We start from the raw sequence: 24711 nt of genomic DNA, 5'->3' as shown, positions 1-24711 counted from the left end.
TCGGGACAGAGGTGTTAGCCAGTAGTAGCCACTCGGTTGCAGCTAGCTAGCTGTGATGATACGGTGTAATTGTCCAGAGCTTGCGTCAGGAATCCGGTGATGTGGTAGAGAAAAAGCAGTCCTATATGCTCTGGGTTGATATCGCGCTTGCAGACTGGCAGGTATTGGCCCGGTATTGAAGCTGGCTGTGTCCGAGTTGAGGGTGAAGACCGCAGCAGTGGCTAACTGACTACTAGCTAGTAGCTAGTTATCTGGCTAGCTTCTGATTGGGGTTACGGTTCTAAAGTATAAAAAAAATAGCAGGTCCGTACCACATTGGGTGAGGCGGAATGTAGGAATGTATATTCAGTTCCTAGATGGAAAGTGAAATTAAAATATATACGAAATGTATACGAAAAATACGAAGACTATTTACACGGGACAGGACAAGGACAAAGACACGTCCGACTGCTACGCCATCTTGGATTCGAAATCATAGGACTTCATGTTACACAATACATGTATGTTTTGTTTGATAAAGTTCATATTTATCAAAATATGAGTTTACATTGGCGCGTTACATTCACTAGTTCCAAAAACATCCAGTGATTTTGCATAGCCACATCATTCAACAGAAAAACTCATCATAAATGTAGATGATAATACAAGTTATACACATGGAATTATAGATATACCTCTCCTTAATGCAACCGCTGTGTCTGATTTCAAAAAAACTTTACGGAATAAGCCAGCCATGCAATAATCTGAGACGCTGCTCAGAAGAATTAGTCACAATTAGCCGCCATGTTGACGTCAACATAAACAAGAAATTACATGATAAATATTCCCTTACCTTTGATGATCTACATCAGAAAGCACTCCAGGAATCCCAGGTCCACAATAAATGTTTGTTTTGTTCGATAATGTCCGTTATTTATGTCCAAATACCTTCTTTTGTTAGCGCGTTTGGTATACATATCCAAACGTTCATTCTGGTCAGCGTTACATCGGACAAAAACTTCAAAAAGTTATATTACAGGTCGAAGAAACATTTCAAACTAAGTACAGAATCAATCATTAGGATGTTTTTACCATATAGCTTCAACAAAGTTCCAACCGGAGTATTCCTTCTTGTCTTCATGAGAAATGGAACGCAAGTGGGTACCATGAGGAATAAGCGTGATCAGAAAATGGCTGACTGCCAGACACCTGAAAGATTCTGCTATCATTCACTCCCACAACACCATAGAAGTCTCATTATAATTTATATTGATGGTTGACATCTAGTGGAACCCCTAGGCATTGCAACATCATTAATATCTCAAGGGGATTTCATTGGGGACTCTGGTGAATACATACAAAGCTCAGATTTCTCACTTCCTGTTTTGATTTCTCCTCAGGATTTTGCTTGCCATATGAGTTCTGTTATACTCACAGACATCATTCAAACAGTTTTAGAAACTTTAGAGTGTTTTCTATCCAACACTAATAATAATATGCATATATTAGCAACTGAGACTGAGGAGCAGGCCGTTTTACTTTGGGCAACTTATTCATCCAAGCTACTCAATACTGCCCCCCAGCCATAAGAAGTTAAACATCTTTGAAAATTCCAGAAAATTATGGCTTTTGAAGCTTCTGATAGGCTAATTGACATCATTTGAGTCAATTGGAGGTGTATTTGTGAATGTATTTCAAGGCCTAACTTCAAACTCAGTGCCTTTTTGCTTGACATCATGGGAAAATCTAAATAAATCAGCCTAGACCTCCACAAGTCTGGTTCATCCTTGGGAGCAATTTCCAAAACGCCTGAAGGTACCACGTTCATCTGTACAAACAATAGTACGCAAGTATAAACACGATGGGCCCACGCAGCCGTCATAACGCTCAGGAAGGAGACGCGTTCTGTCTCCTAGAGATGAACGTACTTTGGTGCGAAAAGTGCAAATCAATCCCAGAACAACAGCAAAGGACTTTGTGAAGATGCTGGAGGAAACAGGTACAAAAGTATCTACATCCACATAACCTGAAAGGCCGCTCAGCAAGGAAGAAGCCACTGCTCCAAAACCGCCATAAAAAAGCCAGACTATGGTTAGCAACTGCACATAGGGACAAAGATCGTACTTTTTGGAGAAATGTCCTCTGGTATGATGAAACAAAAATAGAACTGTTTGGCCATAATGACCATCATTATGTTTGGAGGAAAAAGGGGAGGCTTGCAAGCCGAAGAACACCATCCCAACCGTGAAGCACTTTAAGGGTCTATGTGTAGCTGGTGTAGGGAGTCAGGCGCAGGACAGCAGATATGAGTAATCAAAGTACTTTACTCAAAAAAATACAAATTTACAAGGCAATAAATGATAGCCCACAAACATGGACCGAATTACAATAAACAATCACTCACGAACACAACATGGGGAACAGAGGGTTAAATAATAAACAAGTAATTGGTTGAGTGAAGCCAGGTGTGATAAGACAAAGACAGAACAAATGGAAAATGAAAAGTGGATCGGTGGTGGCTAGAAAGCCGGTGACGTCGACCGCCGAACGCCGCCCGAACAAGGAGAGGGACCGACTTCGGCGGAAGTCGTGACAAGCACGGGGGTGGCAGCATCATGTGGGGGTTCTTTGCTGCAGGAGGGACTGGTCACAAAATAGATTGCATCATGAGGGAGGGAAATTATGTGGATATATTGAAGCAACATCTCAAGACATCAGTCAGGAAGTTAAAGCTTAGTCGCAAATGGGTCTTCCAAATGGACAATGACCCCAAGCATACTTCCAAAGCTTTGGCAAAAAAGGACAACAAAGGCAAGTTTTGGAGTGGCCATCATAAAGCCCTGACCTCAATCCCATAGAACATTTGTGGGCAGAACTGAAAAAGCATGTGCGTGCAAGGAGGCCTACAAACCTGACTCAGTTACACCAGCTCTGTCAGGAGGAAAATTCACCCAATTTATTGTGGGAAGCTTGTGGAAGGCTACCCGAAACATTTGACCAAAGTTAAACAATTTAAAGGCAATGCTACCAAATACTAATTGAGTGTATGTAAACTTCTGACCCACTGGGAATGTGATGAAATAAATAAAAGCTAAAATAAATCACTCTACTATTATTCTGACATTTCACATTCTTAAAATAAAGTGGTGATCCTAACTGACCTAAGACAGGGAATTTTTACTAGGATTAAATGTCAGGAATTGTGAAACTGAGTTTAAATGCATTTGGCTAAGGTGTATGTAAACCTCCGACTTCAACTGTATATCCCACCTTTCATGTGTCCAGTGTTAAACCCATGTCTCACAGCCCTTTGTCTCCTGTCTCCCTACCAGTGTTAGTTCCCCTGCTCCTGCATGTTTCTTGCTCCTATTTTCTAGTCCTTCCTGGTTTTGACAGTTCTGCCTGCCCGGAGCCTGCCTGCCGTTCTGTACCTTACCTCACCTTACTGGATCATTGACCCCTGCCTGACGTTGTGGACCCTTTGCACCCTCTCTGGATTATTGACCCCTGCCTGCCTTTGACCTGTCGTTTGCCTGCCCCTGTTATTGAAATAAACGTTTGTTTCTTCGACACTGTCTGCATCTGGGTCATATCTGCAACGTGCTAGTCATATCATTTCTGCAACAAACAGTGTGTAATTGGCAAATCGCTTGCTCTTCTCTGCAACTGCACATATGTGTGAGTGAGCCAGTGGATGCTGGTGACTTGAAAAATTTAGGATAGGAGACCCACGGTATAGGCGACAAAGACGACAAAGTGTGTTTCAAAAATCGTCAAAGACTAATTATTTTAACCTAATGCATTTAATAAAATACATTTATAGTACAATATTATGGGGAATGGGAATGAGAGCGCTACTTACACTGTGTCAGAAAGGGATCACAGCGGTGATTGAATGAGGGTATGAGGCATGAGTTGAGGTGTTCAGAGGCTTGACCAGTGCAAGACAGGATTTGACTGGGAAAACAAAAAACAACAAGACAACACACTACACAGTTAGACAAAAGAGCTAAGAATGAGTTAGTCCAAGCAAGGAGTAAAATCATTGATGTGTAATAATGTGATTGTGTATCTGATTGACTCTACATACAGTAATGAGAGAAAATTGACAGGGCGTACTCACAGTGCTTGGAGGGGAAACATTAAATGTGCCAGTGGATGAGCAGGCACATGAGACGTGGCTTCAGTTCATGTCAGGAGAAAGTTGATAATGGTAGGGGAGTGGAGTAGTCATCACCTCTTAAATCAGGGAACAGGAGGGGACTTAGCTGTAAATACAAATAGAAGATGCATTCCATTATTGCCGCTCCATCGTAGGTTTGGACAACGAGTTTCTCTATGAACTTAATCTCAGACATCTCAAAATTCATAAAGTCAAACACAGACTGCGCATCTCGCCCACTTGACACATCAAAGTATCCCATGAAACATTCCTGAATAAAGCCCTGATCAACCACATACCTGACGATAACTGTCAGCTGCAAGCAGACTGGTGGCACCCAGAGCGGTGGGGCAATTTTTAACAGTTGATCAGACTGAAAAATAGTTTTGTTTTTATACAGCATGTCAGATTTCTAATGTTTAGTTGTAACCTAGGCTGCTTGCGTGTTATCATCTTTGCTAAATAAATACCGGAGGAAAGTGGAAAGCTTACCTGAGCGCACGCGAAAAATGTGCTGCGTCAACCTCTTCAATGTAACTTTTAATGGATGATGCGATGGAAGCTATCAAATCAGTCAGAAATATTTTTGACATCCCAGAAAAGACAGTCGAAAGTTCGATATGTTCAGCAAGTAAAGCATCGTGACGTGCAAAAACCTCTGCAAACTCCTTGTAGTTGCCCTTGTTAAGGGCAACTACAAGGACTTACTCTCTCGTTACTCTCTACAAGTAACTTACTCTCTCGTTGTGTCCTCTAAAAGCAAATTCCTGCATGCCCGGGCCTCCTGGGTGGCGCAGTGGTCTAAGGCTGTGCCACCAGAGACTCTGGGTTCGAGCCCAGGCTCTGTCGCATGGGGCGACGCACAATTGGCCTAGCGTCGTCCGGGTTAGGGAGGGTTTGGCCGGTAGGGATATCCTTGTCTCATCGCGCACTAGCGACTCCTGTGGCGGGCCGGGCGCAGTGCACGCTGACCAGGTTGCTAGGTGTACGGTGTTTCCTCCGACACATTGGTGCGGCTGGCTTCCGGGTTGGATGCGCGCTGTGTTAAGCAGTGCGGCTTGGTTGGGTTGTGTTTCGGAGGTCGCATGGCTCTTGACCTTCGTCTCTCCCGAGCCCGTACGGGAGTTGTAGCGATGAGACAAGACAGTAACTACTAACAATTGGATACCACAAAATTGTGGTAAGGGGTAAAAAGGGGGTACTTTTTTAAAATTATTAAACAAATTCCTGCATGCCCTGCTTTTGTTTTTTCGTTTAGCTGAACGATCGACGTTCTTCAGGTCACTTTAACCACCTTTCGACCAAGGCTCAGACTTTCCAAAAAGCAAGCAAGGCCAGCAATACAGGCAGCCTTATGAAAGGCTCCCTGTTAACCAGCTATACTTTTGATACCAGTTGGTATTGAACGCCCTCACCTTTTTCATAAAACTGATCTCAGGCAGAGGTCAACCCTCACTTTAATTTGCACCTTTTCCATGTACCCCAGAGAATGAAAGGGGTTCTTCAACAAAAATTCTACATTTTCAGCAGCGTTGGCCATTCTACCATTCTGGTGGAGAAAACTGCACACTCGTGCTGGTAGATAGCTTGCTACTGAAGTTAGCAAGGCAAATTTAAATACATTGCACTAACTGGACACAAAAATAAAGTTATAAAACCAAGAAAGCAATTTATAATATACCTCCTACGTCTCTTGTCATTTGAAAAAACAAATTTATATTGAATAATATCCCAAACATTTTCAACGATCACTCTTCACTAATAATCTCTATCCAACAATGTCACCAAGCCTCTCAACACATGGAACCCCCACAATACTCTGTGGCATAATCCAATACAACTCACCAAGTTCGTTCTCTGATCCTAATTCTATGATTGGATGGACAACATGTCAGTTCATACTGCAAAAGATTTGAATGTGTCACGCCCTGATCTGTTTCACCTGTCCCTGTGATTGTCTCCATCCCCTCCAGGTGTCACTTATTTTCCCCAGTGTATTTATCCCTGTGATTCCTGTGTCTCTGTGCCAGTTCGTCTTGTATGTTTTCCAAGTCAACCAGCGTTTTTCCCGTTCTCCTGCTTTTTGCTATTCTCCCTTTTCTAGTCCTCCTGGTTTTGACCCTTGCCTGTTTCTGGACTTTATACTTGCCTGCCTGACCATTCTGCCTACCTTGACTACGAGCCTGTCTGCCACTCTGTACCTCCTGGAGTCTGATCTTATTTTGACCTTTTGCCTGTCCACGACCATTCTCTTGCCTACTCCTTTTGGATTAATAAACATTGTAAGACTCCAACCATCTGCCTCCTGTGTCTGCATCTGGGTCTCGCCTTGTGTCATGATAGATTGGTTGGAGCACGTCCTCTGTAAGTGGTCATAATTACCATGTATGTCTATGGAAGGTGGTGAGGCCTACGAGCCTCCTAGGTTTTGTATTGAAGTCAATGTAGCCAGAGAAGGATGGAAGCTAGCTGTCCTCTGGCTACACCATAGTGCTACCCCAGACAGTGCTGTTGAAGTTACTGTAGACCTTCACTGCAAAGCAGTGTATTTTAATCAATTATTTGGTGACACATGAATATATTTAGTATAGTTTCATCGAAAAAAAATACTTTCACGTTTCACAATTTTTATGAAATTTCACTGAGGAGGATTGTCCTCCCCTTCCTCCTCTGAGGAGCCTCCACTGGAGTGAGTGAAAGGGAGAATAAGCAGGAGAGAAATGGGATAAACTTTACATGACTCAACAAGGGAGGTAGATACCTCTTGAATCAGGACACAAGGGTTTTGGACCTGAAAAAAAAGGCGAGTTAAAATTGGATTTGATTTGCTTTACAGTCTTATATTATTAGAAGTGCTATTTTAATTGGATCTACTTACACTACACTCTTAGAAAAAAGTGTTCCAAAAGTGTTCTTTGGCTGTCCCCGTAGAATAACCCTTTTTGGTTCCAGGTAAAACCCTGTGGAAAGGGTTCTTACATGGAACCCAAAATAGTTATACCTGGAACCAAAAAGGGTTCTTCAAAGGGTTCTCCGATGGGGACAGCCAATGAACACTTAGGTTCTAGATACCATCTTTTTTTTCTAAGAGTGTAAGTTCAGACAATCATGGACAGCTGAACAGCATGCCTCTTGGGGAATCCAGTTTCAGTGAGATCTGATGCAGAGGAAAAAACATTCATGATCATCAGCATAGCTAGTACAACCCTACTGTAGTTCTTACAAAGCTGGTTAGTAGGTATCTATACACATTGAAGATCAGAGTATCAACCATCAATATTACTGTCAATGAGTATGGATTTAAGGAGGGGTGGTTCTGCCCTCTCCTTTCCCTGGGATGTGGCAGAATAGGTCACTGGTAACTCAGGGGGTGGCCAAGCACAGCTGTAGAGGCAATGAATCAGGCCATCAGGATCTGTAAAGACGGAGACGAATCATGATTAATCATTACCTAAGGTCTTCACAAAGTTAGGGTTAGCCTAGGAAGTACACTAACTCTGTCACCCCTCAGCAATCTGTCAGTCAGGCAGTCAGACAGAGATAGACAGCAAAGCATAGGCTATTTACATTTCTTAGTAAGCAGGCTGGATAACGTCTGTACTCCTTCTCTTTGTTCACTCCTCCATCCTTCCACCCAAGCAAGAAGATTCCTGCAAAAACAGAGAATCAACAATTGACAAAGGATGTTGAAAGGTGTAACGTTAGAATGTGTGTTGAGGGGGAGCAGGCATAGGCAAAATGTACGGTATTCTCAAATACACAAAAATAGAAGGATCTGATGAATCAAGAAAATCTTTAATTCCATATTGGGGGTACAAGAATTTGCCTAGCTTACTGTCTTACACACACACAAACAATCAATGTTTTGTGTATTCATGTACCATCTCTCACACACACACACACACACACACACACACACACACACACACACACACACACACACACACACACACACACACACACACACACAGCTAGCATGACAAAGTTGACATGATGACAATCTTTTCTATAAGTTATTGTGATCCTAATCATAATTTCTCTCCCCCTCTCTCTATCTCACTCAGATACACACATATACTGAACAAAGCATGTTTACCCTGTATCTTTGACATTTATTTCAGTACTTGTACTGTCTCTATGCACTCACAGGGCCATAGACACTCACACAGACTGTCACTCAAACACATACACAAACACTCACTCCATCATTTGCAAACACACACAGTGCGGATTTAGGTATTGGCGACATGGGCAGTCACCCAGGGCGGCATCTTGCCGGGGGTGGCATGGGGCACCCGCACAAAAAAAGCAGAATGGTGACATTTGCACGATCGGTTTTCTATCGCTCACCGTGTGGGACCAGAGTGGGCGCCCTGATTCTAGTTTGTGAGCTAGGCAGGCTACTGCCTGGGAAGGTCTCCCACTCAGAAGTACGAGATGGGGAGGGGGCGGGGGTAGGTTGACCTCAAGTCTCCCCACTGGAAGCCAGAGGTAGGGGGAGCGGGGGAATCTATCAAATAGAGCGCCTCTTACTTTGTATTGTACTAATGCAATTAGTGAAATCAGTCACACTACGAAACGCTACCAAATAAACCACAATTCATTCATAATACTGTGAATATATAGTTTCACAGACATATTGTTGCATTGTTTTCTGGTTTGTGCGAAATCGTTAAGAATAATATAAATCCAGGTTGCACACCACCAAGGTGAATTGGTTTAGTCTTGACTCTTGGTTGACAGTGTTGGGGGATGGGTAATGTATTGATGCTCAGGTGTCAAATCAACACATATTTGTTTCTATTTGTCTTTGTTACTGGTTTCTGATATTTATGAGTCTTATTTTTGTATATATTTATATAGTTTTAAAGGTTATGATTATTTATTTGTGTTGTTCCAAATGTCTGAATAAAAATGACAGTTTGTGCAGAATGTTTTTTTTTTTTTTTTTGGTGCTGAAGGGGGGAGTGGATTCGCCCAGGGAGCCATTCAAGCTAGAACCGCCACTGCTCACACATAATATGCACATACATTTATACTGACTCTACACACCCGCACACCCACTCACATGTATCCTGTTGCCTAGTCACCTTACCCCTATACATATCTACCTCCATCACTCCAGTATCCCTCCACATGTAAATATGGTATTGGAACTTTTTAAATATTTCCTGTATATAGTATGCTTAGGCCGGACAAAGTTTAATTACTGTTTAACGGATGCCCCGCCTTACTTTTCTCCACACACCGGAAAAAAAATTGGATGTGTTATTTTTTGGCCAATATATGCGGCTCTTTGTTTATAATGCACTGTCCGCTCTCCCTTGAGTCTTTCCCAAGTTGATGCCCAAGAGACCAAACAGCCTCAGACCACACGCTCAGATCATGTTCCAGCCTCGGATTGGACAGTGAAACACACACGCTCGCATGGGGGGTGATAAGGGACATATATAAGCCTAGGCAACCGTACCACCTGACATGACGATACCAACACCTTACTAACGTCTGCGTGACTCCTGCGTTACGCATCTAACTTAGATGACATGATACCAACGCCTTACAAACGTCTGCGTGACGCCTGCATTGCGTGTTAATGGAAGTCATAATGTGCCTAGTTTATATTTATATTAATTCAATCGCAACCATAAATGTTATAAATGTACAATTTTTCCCATGCAAGCAGACATTCCGACGTAGCCGCCTTGAACTATAGTGTAGCCTACGGCTTGTGTATTTCCTGTTATGCTAATGGCCTAGAAAAGATTATGTTCAATCTATAGATCATCTGCTTTCCCTCAACACCTCATGGAATGGTATGTTATCTTGTCTCTCTGTATACAGATCTAAATGTTGTTAGCCAATCACAGACTGTGTTGTTACCAGTTCCACATCAGACAACCAATAAGAGTGTCCATGGTCTTCAGAGTTCATAGTTGCTATTCGGGATCCTTGGGATGTCCCTTCCTTCGAATAGAGCAGTTCATAGACTTTCCTTGAGGGTCCGTGCTATTCAGGTTCCTTGGGATGTCCACACCTCTATCAAGTACACATGTAAATTGTTTAAGTTTAGTGTTTAGGGTAAGGACATCCCAATGAATCCGGATTGCAGTGACCGTTCATAGAATGAGAGACTGGCACGGTATTTGAGAGCTCGGCAGCGACACAGACATTCATTAGTTTTTTTGTTTTTTACAAGCGGCAGAAGCGATTTTCGAGTGTCTGCCCCAGATAGTTTCCTTTTTCGAGATGATGAAAATAATTACCAAGATGTCCTTGATCCAATTGAATAGTAAGTAGGCTATATTTAAGTTGTGATATCGTTAGGAAATATTTAGGAGTACTGTGTCAAGGCAAATGTGGTTTATTTGAAAAAAAAAATTGGTTGATAACGTATTGTCGAATGCACGTAGGCAATATAATTTACTGTGTCGATAGCGGAGTAGGCTAGTGTACAATAACGTAATTTGATGTGCTAGTATTATTTATTTAATGGATTAATTCAATTGTAAATGAAATAACTACTTTTCACTGAAGGGAAACGAGGAACAACATGCAACTTCGATCAAAGACCTAAAATCATGCCTGACAAAATCACAACTGTATAATAATATAGTGTGGATACAGTAGTAGCCTATTCTACAACAATGTAACTGTATGTGCTTGCTAGTATTATTTATCTAATTGATCAATTAAATTGTAAATGTGGATGGGTATGCTATTTCATTCAATGATTACGTCATTGTACAAGGTAGATACAGGAGTAGTCTATAGTCTACAATAATAATGTAATTGAATGTGCTATAGTATCATTTATTTAATTGATGAATACAATTGTAAATGGGGATTGGTAGGCTACTTAATTCAGTGAATACTGAATATTTTGCTATCTCTGGGAGTATGTTAATGACGGCTTTTCAGCTGTTGAAGTATGGCAATGTTGAACTAATTTCTAAATCTCTTTCTTTTAGTCAAGATGTAATGAGCCAGAGCAACCAATCAGCCTCACTGCAGGTGCTCAACCCACTAGCTCAACCCACTAGCAAGCACATACAGTTACTGTTCTCCCTCCACAAGTAACCACATCCTCTTCTCCTGTTCACCTACTTTGCCACCACACTAAAAATGACTGTATATATACCCCTGTGCCATCTCAGTGTAACATGATCCATCCAAGGCGTCAGCTGGAAACCTAAAATGTGAGCCGAGAGGCGGTGGTATGAGGAGGCAGCACGGAAGCGTGGCTGGAAGCCAGAGAGGCAGCCCCAAAAATGTATTGGGGGGAGGCACAGGTAGGAGACCTGCGCCAACCTGCGCCAACTTCCCGTGCTTACCGTGGAGAGCGAGAGTACGGGCAGACACCGTGTTATGCGGAAGAGCGCACGGTGTCTCCTGTACGTGTGCATAGTCCGGTGCGGTACATCCCAGCTCCTCGTATCGGCCGGGCTACAGTGGGCATCGAGCCAGGTGCCATGAAGCCGGCTCAACGCATCTGGTCTCTAGTGCGTCTCCTTGGGCCGGTGTACATGGCACCAGCCTTACGCATGGTGTCTCCCGTTCGCCAGCACAGCCCAGTGCGGGTTCCACCTCGCCGCACTGGCCGGGCTAAGGGGAGTATTCAACCAGGTAAGGTTGGGCAGGCTCGGTGCTCAAGAGCTCCAGTACGCCTTCACGGTCCAGTATATCCGGTGCCACCTCCTCGCACCAGCCCAGTACCACCAGTGCCAACACCACACACCAGGCTTCCTGTGCGTCTCCAGAGCCCTGTTCCTCCTCCACGCACTCGCCCTGTGGTGCGTGTCTCCAGCCCGGTACCAGCAGTTCCGGCACCACGCACCAAGCCTCCTGTGCGTCTCCAGAGCCCTGTACGCCCTGTTGCTGTTCCCCGCACTAGCCTTGAGGTGCGTGTCCTTAGCCCGGTACCACCAGTTCCGGCACCACGCACCAGGCCTACTGTGCGCCTCAGCAGGTCAGAGTCTGCCGCCTGCGCTGCCCATCTGCCCAGCGCCGCCTGCGCTGCCCGTCTTCCCAGCGCCGTTTGAGCTGCCCGTCTACCCAGCGCCATTTGAGCTGCCCGTCTGCCCAGCGCCATCTGAGCCGCCCGTCTGCCCAGCGCCATCTGAGCCGCCCGTCTGCCCAGCGCCATCTGAGCCGCCCGTCTGCCAAGCGCCATCTGAGCCGCCCGTCTGTTCAGCGCCATCTGAGCCGCCCGTCTGTCCTGAGCCGCTTGAGCCGCCCGTCAGTCAGGAGCCGCCAGAGCCGCCCACCAGTCAGGAGCCGCACGCCAGTCAGGAGCCGCCAGAGCCGCCCGCCAGTCAGGAGCCGCCAGAGCCGCCAGCCAGTCAGGAGCCGCCCGCCAGTCAGGAGCCGCCAGAGCCGTCCGCCAGTCAGGAGCCGCCAGAGCCGCCTGCCAGTCAGGAGCCGCCCGCCAGTCAGGAGCTGCCCTCCAGTCATGAGCTGCCCTCCAGTCATGAGCTGCCCTCCAGTCATGAGCTGCCCTCCAGTCCGGAGCTGCCATTCAGTCCGGAGCTGCCATTCAGTCATGAGCTACCCCTCAGTCATGAGCTACCCGTCAGTCATGAGCTACCCGTCAGTCATGAGCTGCCCCTCAGTCCTGAGCTGCCCCTCAGTCCTGAGCTGCCCCTCAGTCTGGAGCTTCTTCTTCAGTCCAGAGGCGTCTTTCAGTCCAGAAGTGTCCCTCAGTCCTGTGGGCCCATTTAGTAGGGTTCCCAGGCCAGAGTCGGCGGCGAGGGTCGCCGATCAAAGGAGAACACTAAAGCGGACAAAGACTATGATGGAGTGGGGTCCACGTCCTGCGCCAGAGCCGCCACCGCGGACAGATGCCCACCCAGACCCTCCCCTATAGGTTCAGGTTTGCGGCCGGAGTCCGCACCTTGGGGGGGGGGGGGGTACTGTCACGTTCTGACCATAGTTATTTTGTGTTTTCTTTGTTTTAGTGTTGGTCAGGACGTGTGTGTCTAGTTTTCCTGTTTCTATGTTTGGCCTGATATGGTTCTCAATCAGAGGCAGGTGTTAGTCATTGTCTCTGATTGGGAACCATATTTAGGTAGCCTGTTTTGTGTTGGGTTTTTGTGGGTGGTTGTCTTCTGTCTTTGTGTCTATGCACCAGATAGGACTGTTTCGGTTTTGCCACATTTGTTATTTGTTATTTTGTCTTTTGTAGTGTTCACGGTTTTGTCGTTATTAAACATGATGAACACTAACTACGCTGCGTCTTGGTCCGATCCCTGCTACACCTCTTCAGACGAAGAGGAGGAAATCTGCCGTTACATAGACACAGAAGTGGTTCTACCTGGAACCAAAAAGGGTTATCCTATGGGGACAGCGGAAGAATCCTGTTAGTTTGTAGATACCACCTTTTTATCTGAGAGTAGGCCTATATTGCAGTCGTGGTTCCGTGGATATCTGTGAAAAATAAAATGAATTGGTTGTGATGAGTTAATCAGAAATACTATGAAACATCCCCACTTTTAGCACACATTTGCAAGCAGGCAAAGTAACCTGTGTGCTGAGGCATGTGTGATCACGCAACGTTGACAGGACTAACAGAAAATACATGCTTGGGACTCCTGAGTGGCGCAGCGGTCTAAGGCACTGCATCTCAGTGCTAAAGGCATCACTACAGACCCTGGTTTGTTTCCAGGCTGTATCACAACCGGACGTGATTGGGAGTCCCACAGGGCAGCGCACGATTGGCCCAGCGTCGTTCAGGTTAGGGTTTGGCCGGGGTAGGTCATCATTGTAAATAAGAATTTGTTCTTAACTGACTTGCCTAGTTAAATAAAGGTTCAATAAAAAAATATATTAAAAAACAAGCAAACAAAAGATGACGTACAGTGGGGCAAAAAAGTATTTAGTCAGCCACCAATTGTGCAAGTTCTCCCACTTAAAAAGATGAGAGAGGCCTGTAATTTTCATCATAGGTACACTTCAACTATGACAGACAAAATGAGAAATAAAAATCCAGAAAATCACATTGTAGGATTTTTAATGATTTTATTTGCAAATTATGGTGGAAAATAAGTATTTGGTCAATAACAAAAGTTTATCTCAATACTTTGTTATATACCCTTTGCTGGCAATGACAGAGGTCAAACGTTTTCTGTAAGTCTTCACAAGGTTTTCACACACTGTTGCTGGTATTTTGGCCCATTCCTCCATGCAGATCTCCTCTAGAGCAGTGATGTTTTAGGGCTATTGCTGGGCAACACGGACTTTCAACTCCCTCCAAAGATTGTCTATGGGGTTGAGATCTGGAGACTGGCTAGGCCACTCCAGGACCTTGAAATGCTTCTTACGAAGCCACTCATTCATTGCTCGGGTGGTGTGTTTGGGATCATTGTCATGCTGAAAGACCCAGCCACGTTTCATCTTCAATGCCCTTGCTGATGGAAGGAGGTTTTCACTCAAAATCTCACGATACATGGCCCCATTCATTCTTTCCTTTACACGGATCAGTCGTCCTGGTCCCTTTGCAGAAAAACAGCCCCAAAGCATGATGTTTCCACCCCCATGCTTCACAGTAGGTATGGTGTTCTTTGGATGCAACTCAGCATTCTTTTTCCTCCAAACACGACGAGTTGAGTTTTTACCAAAAAGTTCTATTTTGGTTTCATCTGACCATATGACATTCTCCCAATCTTCTTCTGGATCATCCAAATGCTAGCAAACTTCAGACGGGCCTGGACATGTACTAGCTTAAGCAGGGGGACACGTCTGGCACTGCAGGATTTGAGTCCCTGGTGGCGTAGTGTGTTACTGATGGTAGGCTTTGTTACTTTGTTCCCAGCTCTCTGCAGGTCATTCACTAGGTCCCCCTGTGTGATTCTGGGATTTTTGCTCACCGTTCTTGTGATCATTTTGACCCCACAGGGTGAGATCTTGTGTGGAGCCCCAGATCGAGGGAGATTATCAGTGGTCTTGTATGTCTTCAATTTCCTAATAATTGCTCCCACAGTTGATTTCTTCAAACCAAGCTGCTTACCTATTGCAGATTCAGTCTTCCCAGCCTGGTGCAGGTCTACAATTTTGTTTCTGGTGTCCTTTGACAGCTCTTTGGTCTTGGCCATAGTGGAGTTTGGAGTGTGACTGTTTGAGGTTGTGGACAGGTGTCTTTTATACTGATAACAAGTTCAAACAGGTGCCATTAATACAGGTAACGAGTGGAGGACAGAGGAGCCTCTTAAAGAAGAAGTTACAGGTCTGTGAGAGCCAGAAATCTTGCTTGTTTGTAGGTGACCAAATACTTATTTTCCACCATAATTTGCAAATAAATTCATTAAAAATCCTACAATGTGATTTTCTGGATTGTTTCTCCTCATTTTTGCTGTCATAGTTGAAGTGTACCTATGATGAAAATTACAGGCCTCTCTCATCTTTTTAAGTGGGAGAACTTGCACAATTGGTGGCTGACTAAATACTTTTTTGCCCCATTGTATCTAACTTGCATCATTATGCAATTATGAGATACCCTGCTACTCCTACATTGACCCCCCCTCCATTTGTTTTGTACAATGCTGCTACTCACTGTTAATTATCTAAGCATAGTCACTTCACCCCTACCTACATGTACAAATTACCTTAACTAACCTGTGCCCCTGCACACTGACTTGGTACCGGTACCCCCTGTATATAGCCTCGTTATTGTTATGTTATTGTGTTACTTTAGATTTTTTTGTTGTTGATTTACTTTAGTTTATTTGGTAAATATTTTCTTAAACTGCACTGTTGGTTAAGGGCTTGTAAGTATGCATTTCACGGTAAAGTCTACACTTGTTGTATTCGGCGCATGTGACAAAGTTTGATTTGATTTGAAATAGCTAATCCTGGCTACCAATGTTCCAGTATTCATTTATTGAGGTAAGGTTTACATGAACGAGAAGGGATTAACATGGCGTCCAAACCTTCTGTACTTTTTTTTCAATGTTTTAGATCCAATTTGTTTTATTTTCTATGAACAAAGGCTCAGTTTACTTTAGGTAATATATGTAAATATGTGATGTCACAATAAAATGTGTTAGTGTTAATATTTGTACGAAAATAGAGTTTAACAGTTTGCTAGCTTGATGCTAACAAAATGTAGCTTGGCTAAACGCTATAGTAGTTTGCTCTAGCCTAGTTGGTTTTAGTCAATGTCAGTTTAATGTAATGGTTGTAGTGTAACGGTGTAATTAAATTGAAAATGGAATGGTCCGGGATAGAAATGTATAAAGTTGACATTACATCATAAAATCCACATTTTACATCGTACATTAGCTATTTATGTTATTAGTAACTAATGTTGTTGGTTTGGCGTCAATTAAGGCACTCTTTACATGTTATTTGCCGAATCTCAGTTTGCCATGTGGGTTTTATGCTAGCTAAAGTTCCCACTTTGAAGTTGGTAGTGAGTGCTATTTATGTCCCGTCAACTACTCCTCATTCATCCATACTGTGTGTGTCTCATGATTGCATGTCATTTATGACAAATGTATAAAGTATATGTTTTATAAATTTATGAGCACTAGCTACAGCGTATTAGCCTGTTTTTGCTAGTTTAGGAACATATGTGGTACATTCTAGGTATTATATTTCTTCTCCACAAGAGTGTGACGTTGAGTAATTTTTCAGGTTCATTTGATATATTTTGAATACTAAAATGGATGATAGTTTATTCTGATGTTGTGAATGAGATTACACATGGAAACAATATATTTTTATCATAGTAAATTATGATTAAATGGTTAGTGGTTAAATCCACTATATGATCACAATGACTTTGATAGACATTTCAATTGTTCTTTTGTTTGTTTATTATAGAGCAGATCTATGGAGAATTGCTGTGGGAGTGTTATTTATATCCCGTTGACTACTCATCTATACTGTGTGTGTACTATGATTGCAGATTTGTAAATAAATAAACTATACATCCATTACTCCTTCCTGTGTTGAATCACTGACTAGAGGGACGGGACCAGGAAGTTCACAGTAATTCAACATTGCTAATTGTATCATAAGACATACAATAGATATATATTCAACCACAAGGGTGTACTAATGAGCTATGATCTTTAAATCATAATTGAGGGCAAAAACTATTTCAGTGTAGGTAAGGGACTGCCTGTTTAAAATGAAAACATGCCAGCCAGACAAGCCAGGGTATGAATCAATTGTATTTGCATATGAATAGAGTGAAAATTAGGTCACTTTGTGATCTGTAAGGTAAGTAACATTAGTGTGTGTGGGGGGCATTTAATGATATTATGTTAACCCTGAAGCCTGTTTATTCATAAAAAGCAGAATATGGTAAATAACATTAATCGCAATGGTTAGCCTATGCAAATGAATAGAAATACATTTAGCCTAATTGGTAATATGACGTGGGGAAAAGTCAGGATCCTAGTCAGGCTTTTGTTTGTTAATTCCAGATTAAATATGTATTCATGTGTATCAAATCTGTAGGCAATTGTGGGCTAAGTCAATGACAAACAGCTTAAATGTTAGGGCTTCATCGTGATCGAAACAGGCTGGGGTGTTTTCGGTTCTGTTTAGTCTTAAGAATATGCGTAAGAACTGCACTGAAATTAATAGCCTGATTCAATGGGTTTCTCATGAATAATAAATGCTTTTATTTCTTAAGGTGTTTGGTCTATGTGTAACAGTTTAACTTTAGTCCGTGCCCTCGCCCCGACCCGGGCGCGAACCAGGGACCCTCTGCACACATCAACAACAGTCACCCACGAAGCATCGTTACCCATCGCTCCACAAAAGCCACGGCACTTGCAGAGCAAGGGGAACCACTACTTCAAGGTCTCAAAGCGAGTGACGTAACCGATTGAAACGCTATTAGTGCGCACCACCACTAACTAGCTAGCCATTTCACACCCGTTACATATGCATAGACCCATACCGATTCTAACTTTTTGGTATTTTGCATTAGGCATAGCTCTACATTGCAGAGCATTTAATTAACCAACCACATTTTCCTGGGCTGCGCAAGACCTTCGATAGGCTAGTAGACTGCGGAAATAGTGGAGTTTATCGTTGTTATAGCCTAGATCGGTTTATAAAATCTGGACCATTGATTTCACTATGGCTAAGCTAACAAGTGGTAGCCTATGCTTTTTGTACATCTCTATAACAAGGCCTATATCCTCACATACCCCCTCAATATGAACCCTGCTTTTAACCATAAGACATCTCCACATAAATGTATGGAAGAAGGATTGCATGGTGACAGTCATTGTGTCTGTTAATCCGGTAAACTGGGAAGTGGGGGGAAAACAAGGTCAAATTATGACATCGGTGATTTTCATGCCAGAGATTCCGAGTTGGATGATTATTCCCAAAAAAAATCCCAGTCTGAGCTCGTTTTTTTTCAGAGTTCCCAGTTGTCTTGAACGCACTGAAGTCGGAAGATCAGAAATTGCTGACTTCCGAGTGGTTTTGAATGCCCCACTAAAGACCTAGACTACCCCCAACAAAGAAAAGGAAATGGGGATACCTACTGTAGTCAGTTGTACAACTGAATGCATTCAACTGAAATGTGTCTTCCGCATTTAACCCAACCCCTCTGAATCAGAGGAGGTGCGGGGGGCTGCCTTAATCGAAATCTGCGTATTTGTCGCTCAGGGAACAGTGGGTTAACTGCCTTGCTCGGGCAAAATGACAAAAAAAGTTTGTCCGTTTTGGGATTCAATCTAGCAATCTAACGATTACTGGCCCAACACTAAACACTAGGCTACCAAGAAGCCCTTGTGTTTGTATTGATGCAAGAAATAGGCATATCTACACAGTAATGGTAGCTGCGATATCAACTAGCCTAATCATTTTTGCATTGAGATGATAAGCCTATTTTAGCTAAATCGACAAATGAAATTGATGAACTAAACAGACACTTAAACTAACACGTAACGGGTAACACATGTATGCGTTCATGGTAAGATCATTCATAATAAACTTACCCGCATACTGACACGTTACGCGACGCCCACACTACATCTACATGACGTGTACTTGTCACGTGACGTGAACGTTTGACGAATTTGAGCCTTAGAAACAAACTTGTCTCCATTGACAGTCCATGTTAATCCATGGCGTTATTTTATGGCGCTAGGAAGAGGTTAGGTGACTTGGTGAAAGGTATCAGTAGGTTCATGAGATTAATTCTGGCATGAATCACCCCCATACACTCGCACCTGCAGGCGACGTGCAGATGTTTAATTTCTCTCACGCCGTCATGGCTGAAGCCAGCGCAAATTCCTACAATGTATGTGTCCAGGTTAAACGTGGGACGTCCCTCATTATAAACAAACAGTCGGTTAAATTCATGTTTTCTGCATCATTTTGAGGGGCCTGTTGCACAAAACTAGGATAAGGGATTAAGCCAGGATATCTTGGTGATCCTGGCTCAATTGATCCGTAATCCGGTTGCACTAAAGATGGATAGGGGGCAGGAGGATATGTTATGGTATAAATTACCATGGAGATTTATTCTGTGGAGCTAGCCTGCTCCAGACCAGGCTAAATTCCAGGATCTATTTAATCTCATCCCTAATGTCAGTCAGCAGTCACCACAAATGGAAACCAATAGTTATTTCACTGCTCACTATACATTGTTATCACATATAACTAGACCCACTGTTATTATTTAAACGTTTGTGATCATTAATTTCAATGATTTTGGATAAAAAATGATTTTTAGATGATGTTGCTATCATTAGATAATTTACAGTTTCCCATAGACTATAAGGCTATATATAAAATGATAGAATATTAGGGCCACAGAGGGGAAAAAAACACAAGTCATAATATTGTAACCAGTTGTTTTAAAGGAGGACAGTTGTTAAAATGACAGATGTGGGGCATTTCGTGAAATTGTACTTCAGTATGGTTTCATAAACAAAGACATGCTGATGTGCCAGAATATTAAGTATCACATTGTCATAAGTATCAAAACTGTAAAAACAATATGTAGCTTTTCTGCAGAAAGAACCAGCCTCATAAATTTATGACTTTATCCTTTTTCTTCAGTGTGGCCCTAGTACTCTGTCATATAAACAAATACACATTCCATATGAATATAAAAACACAATGTGTAACATTATGTTCCTTTATTGAATAAGGACAAAACAAAGCAGGTAAACCATCAGCTCCTTTCGAAACTGAAGTCACAGTGACTCTACAAGATGGAAAGCACAGAATCCAAGCATATTATACAAAATGATACATACACATTCAAAGGTCTGTATATAACACACCCTGCATGTCTGCACACTAAAATAAATGCAGGACAAATCCATACACATCAACTGAACAGACAAATGAATGGATGCAGTAGCCTCCCTGCAGCCTTGTATTACACACAGTATACCGCACAAACATCATAAGAGGCCAAATTCGTCAAAAAACGAACCCAAAAAAACCCAAATTCCTCTGCCACCGCGGGACATATTTAACCAAAATTGAAAGCACACATACTAACTAAAATAATTCAACACATATTGGTCCCTCAGCAGCCGACCACTGTCGTCATCAGGGAAGATTGCCGGATTGTCCCAGTTCATGGCTGGTGGCACTCTGGGGGCCCTCTCCTTCCTCAGGCAGGCCACATTGTGGAGGACAGCACAAGCCACAGTAATATCACATGCCCTAACAGGGCTGACCCTTAATTTGTGAAGGCAGTGAAAGCGTGCCTTCAGGAGGCCAAAGGTCATTTCAACTCTGGCCCTGGTCCTGGCATGGGCATGGTTGTAGGCCTGCTGTGCTTCCTGGGGGTCTGTGAAAGGTGTCAGGAGAAAAGGCTGGCAGCCATACCCCCTGTCTCCCAGCAACACACCAGAGAATTCACCTGTCAACACAAAATCTCATCATTACTACCTCATAAACACAGTGATATTCTTGACACAGCCATGATGGTTATAAATAGGGGTTGTGTGGCTTACCTTGTGATAGGCACTGATAGATTTCAGAGGCCCGAAAGATTCTGGAGTCATGGACTGAGCCAGGCCATTTTGCCACAACATTGCTGATCACACAGTCAGCATTGCAGACCATCTGAAATCATAAGATGAGGAATATTACACCAATCAATGCACATCACTGGCAATGCAGAGTGTTCGTCAATGGACAATATCAAAAAGTTATGTTCACCTGAACATTAATGCTGTGAAAGGATTTCCTATTCACAAAATCGGCCTCATGGGCACCTGAGGGGGCTTTTATCCTTATGTGTGTGCAGTCCACTGCACCAATGACATTGGGGAAACCTGTCACACAAAGTAATGAGTATCCTACTATGTGTTAACAGTTGTCCTGTAATTTGTAGATCCTCTTACCTGCAATCCTATAGAACTCCTCTTTGATGTCACAGAGTCTTCTGTGGCCAGGGAAGGAGATGAAGACATCTGCTAATGCTTTGATAGCCAGACACACACTCCTTATTGTGCGGCAAATTGTGGCCTTGTTCAGCTGTTCTGCATCCCCCACTGAGTACAGGAAGGCTCCACTAGCAAAAAAGCGCAAGGCCACACAAACCATTTGCTCCACACTCAGTGCATGGCTCCGTGCAGTGCGGTGCTTAATCCTGGGACCCAGTAGTCTGCATAGATACCTGATGCCATCTGCAGAAAACCTGTATCTTTCATATAGATGGTCATCAGGGAAGGCCAGTGGGTCCAACCGGTCCCTGAAGACCCTTTCTCGCCTGAAGGCTCTCCTCAGCACAAGTGCTTCTTCATCCACCACATCTCGCACGAATGGGCATGCCATTGTCAGAGCAGAAAGGAACACACAATTTTGGGCCTTCATATAGGCTAGTGGCCACACCTGGTGCTGGGGGGGTGGGCAAAAGAGGGCGATGCCTTATAACGATGACTTGGTTGTACTGATTGCTGGGAAAATAAAAAAAACCTTAGAAAGATGCCACCGTCCTGTGTGCTCACAATAAGAGCTCATATGTCATGGCTCACTTGACTTTACGAGAATATACCTAATTTTTATTTTGAGCTGTGTCATCTTCTTGGAGCTGGGGGAGGAAAGAAAAATAATGCTTAATACATTTGTGTTACAGTTAGCATACAGTGTACATTGAAGGCATATCTCACCTCCCTCTCAAGTTTTTTTATTTCAAGGTCCAGTTTCCTAATTGTCCTCTTTTTTATTTCGGACTCCAGTGCAAGATTTTCCATCTTTTTCTTCTTGTACTGAATGTCTATGTCTGCCAGTTCTATTTGGCGCCGGAGGTGGTTGCCATACAACTTTCTGATAGCTTGTGAGCTCTGTGAACACAATACAATTAGCGCAGCTGGAATTTGGCAGGATGTGGTGTCCTTTTATTAATACGCACTATGTTGCCAGGCTGGTTTTCCCACTGTATAGCATCTGGGTCCTGTAAAAGAAATTAGATTTTTTGATTTTGATGAGGACTCCTCACCATTGTAGAGTAAATAGTACTTTCACAGTCTTAACATGATACCTCATGCCTTCTGGAATCCAGAGAGATGGTCTCCTCCTCATCATCGTCTCCATCATGTGCTGTTGCACTGGGGCCTTCACCCTATCACATTTAATCGGATTCATATTGAAGCTAGTAGACAAGACATGCCAGGCCTACAGTATGCCTTTGATGGAGTACTCACTGGATCAGCATCGTCTGGTGCTTGTGCTGGTGGCTCTAACAGGAACACAGTGCTGCCAGACACTGCAAGGCAATAGGTAAACCAAAGTCAGACAGTCCAAATTGATTCAATATGAATGTGGTTGTATCCCATGTAGAGATGGAAGGACATACCTTGAATGAAGCGGGTGGCATCTTGGGAGGAACCTATGCTCGTCTCTTTCCCCCCAGGGATCCCCTCTAAGACGGGCCTGCCTTTATTTAGCTCCAAGGCCATGTCCTCTGCTGGGGTAAGGTCAGCCTTTGGTGACCCACCACCCGTGCCTTGTCTGTGGGTATTCTTTTTCACTGCTAAAACAGTACAGACAATGTGTGAGCAGGCACCTTCTGGGTACAATATATGCTTGTGCTTTGTTAAATATTAGTCAGGGACCATACCATTCTGCAGAATGTTCTTGTATTTGATTTTGACCTGCTGCCATGTCCGTTTTGGCCCGTTCATGTTTAATCTACACACACACACACACACACACACACACACACACATTTAATGGAGTCACACTGCAAAAAATTACTTGGTATTTTTGTCTTGTTTTCAGTAAAAATATCAAAAAATTTATCATAGCTTTATACAGTGTGATGGAGTTACTTTACACAATTTCACTCATATCTGCAGTGCATTTCAATTAAAAATTTAACCGTTTCATAATTACAGTACAACTGCATTTTTGGAGATGTGAATTAAATATTTGAATTGTAATTGTGATGTTTCAGCGGAGCGGTGAGTGTGTAATTGTGCACTACTTACGCATGCAGGCGGTCTGCAATACTTTGCCACGCTTTTTCTCTTTGCTTTATCACTGTGGCGGTGTTGCCTTTCTTCTTAATTATATCTTTTACCTCCTCGTATGCCTCCATGAGGATTTGTGCTTCCGACGGGGAAAAGTACGCGGCTCTAGTTGCCATGGTAAATCAGTTAATCTGTGATCTGTGGCGGGGTCTATTTGAGTGAGCCGTGAGCGCGCACCTATCCAGGATTGGTTTCACCTGGCTTAATGAATCCGTGTCTGCTCATCCTGGCTTGGTCTTTGTGCAACCAATTAAGCCTGGACGCACATGTTTTGGCTTCATTGAGCTCAGCTGAGTCATTTATCCCGGATGTCTTAATTCTACTTTTGTGCAACAGGCCCCAGATCTATTAGAGGCGATTAATAGACGAAACAACAATGGAATTTAACCAATTGCCTGGCCAGGGCATTCATCAGCAAAGACGCAGTGCAAGCTGAAAGTATTTTGGACAACCAAATTGAAGTCAAAATGATTGATGAAATCGAAGTGTGTCAGCTGGGTGATTTGCGATTCATAACTTACATTTTATCGGTACTACCAGTATTAGTAGGCCACCGATAACATCACGACGGAATGCGTTTGAAGTGATGATGCGCCACCGAGAACAGCTAGCATGTCAGGCAAAGTACATCGCCAGTGGCACGCACACACTTCGTGCAGATCATCAGGCTTTTCGTGGTAGCCAGGCGAGACAATCGAAGGAGGATGCGGTGAGCAAAGTTACTGGGCTCAAATTTAGTCACGCTTGCTCTATATGGATTGATGCTTCTAATTGTGCATGTTATAAACAAAATATTTTTATGATTAAAGGTTATATTCTATGGCTGGGTTTATGTATTTTTTTCCAATGCTACATTAATTTGGCAGACCTAACTTGATTGACCCTTTTTCTATAAGGCCTCTTGTCTATGAGAGGCCTAATCATATTTGTATGAATATTTTGTTAATGCCTAGGCTATAGAGATGCATTCAGGTAATGAACTCATTATGGTGCATCAACATTTTAATTTGATTACAAAAATGTGTTAGGCTATACAATTTAAGTAGATTAATGAACTGATAATACATTCATACATAACTTCCCAATCATTTTTGAATATGACAGAAT

The 24711-nt window shown here is 43.1% G+C and overlaps 1 protein-coding gene and 1 long non-coding RNA gene across 10 annotated transcripts; both read right to left on the bottom strand.

Moving 5' to 3' along the window:
- Positions 1-1956: 1956 nt before the first annotated feature.
- Positions 1957-19187, bottom strand: LOC139576333 (uncharacterized). Of its 2 annotated transcripts, XR_011675097.1 has the most exons (5): positions 19102-19187; positions 7709-7791; positions 7425-7556; positions 4103-4247; positions 1957-3936 (listed from the first exon to the last, which is right to left on the bottom strand). It is a non-coding gene; the product is annotated as an uncharacterized lncRNA (long non-coding RNA). The 2 variants fall into 2 exon arrangements; XR_011675096.1 differs by having other exon boundaries at positions 4103-7556.
- Positions 19188-20214: 1027 nt separating this feature from the next.
- On the bottom strand, positions 20215-23568 carry LOC139576332 (putative nuclease HARBI1). 8 transcript variants are annotated; one of them, XM_071402313.1, is made up of 9 exons: positions 22929-23568; positions 22777-22838; positions 22614-22694; positions 22485-22526; positions 22243-22416; positions 21475-22163; positions 21290-21405; positions 21082-21193; positions 20215-20987 (listed from the first exon to the last, which is right to left on the bottom strand). In XM_071402313.1, the coding sequence occupies exons 6-9, from the start codon at positions 21944-21946 to the stop codon at positions 20617-20619; spliced, it is 1071 nt and encodes a 356-aa protein (XP_071258414.1). In that variant the 5' UTR covers positions 21947-22163; positions 22243-22416; positions 22485-22526; positions 22614-22694; positions 22777-22838; positions 22929-23568; the 3' UTR covers positions 20215-20616. The 8 variants fall into 8 exon arrangements, 6 of the variants coding, with proteins under 6 accessions (XP_071258414.1, XP_071258417.1, XP_071258413.1 ...); XM_071402316.1 differs by having other exon boundaries at positions 22243-22526; positions 22929-23105; positions 23193-23568; XR_011675094.1 differs by lacking the exon at positions 21290-21405.
- Between the last annotated feature and the right edge of the window lie 1143 nt (positions 23569-24711).

This window comes from Salvelinus alpinus, chromosome 5 (genome assembly GCF_045679555.1).
Source record: "Salvelinus alpinus chromosome 5, SLU_Salpinus.1, whole genome shotgun sequence".
Classification (NCBI taxonomy): domain Eukaryota; kingdom Metazoa; phylum Chordata; class Actinopteri; order Salmoniformes; family Salmonidae; genus Salvelinus; species Salvelinus alpinus.
The sequence above is the reverse complement of the archived record's forward strand: the minus strand, read 5'-3'. Positions and strand labels throughout refer to the sequence as shown.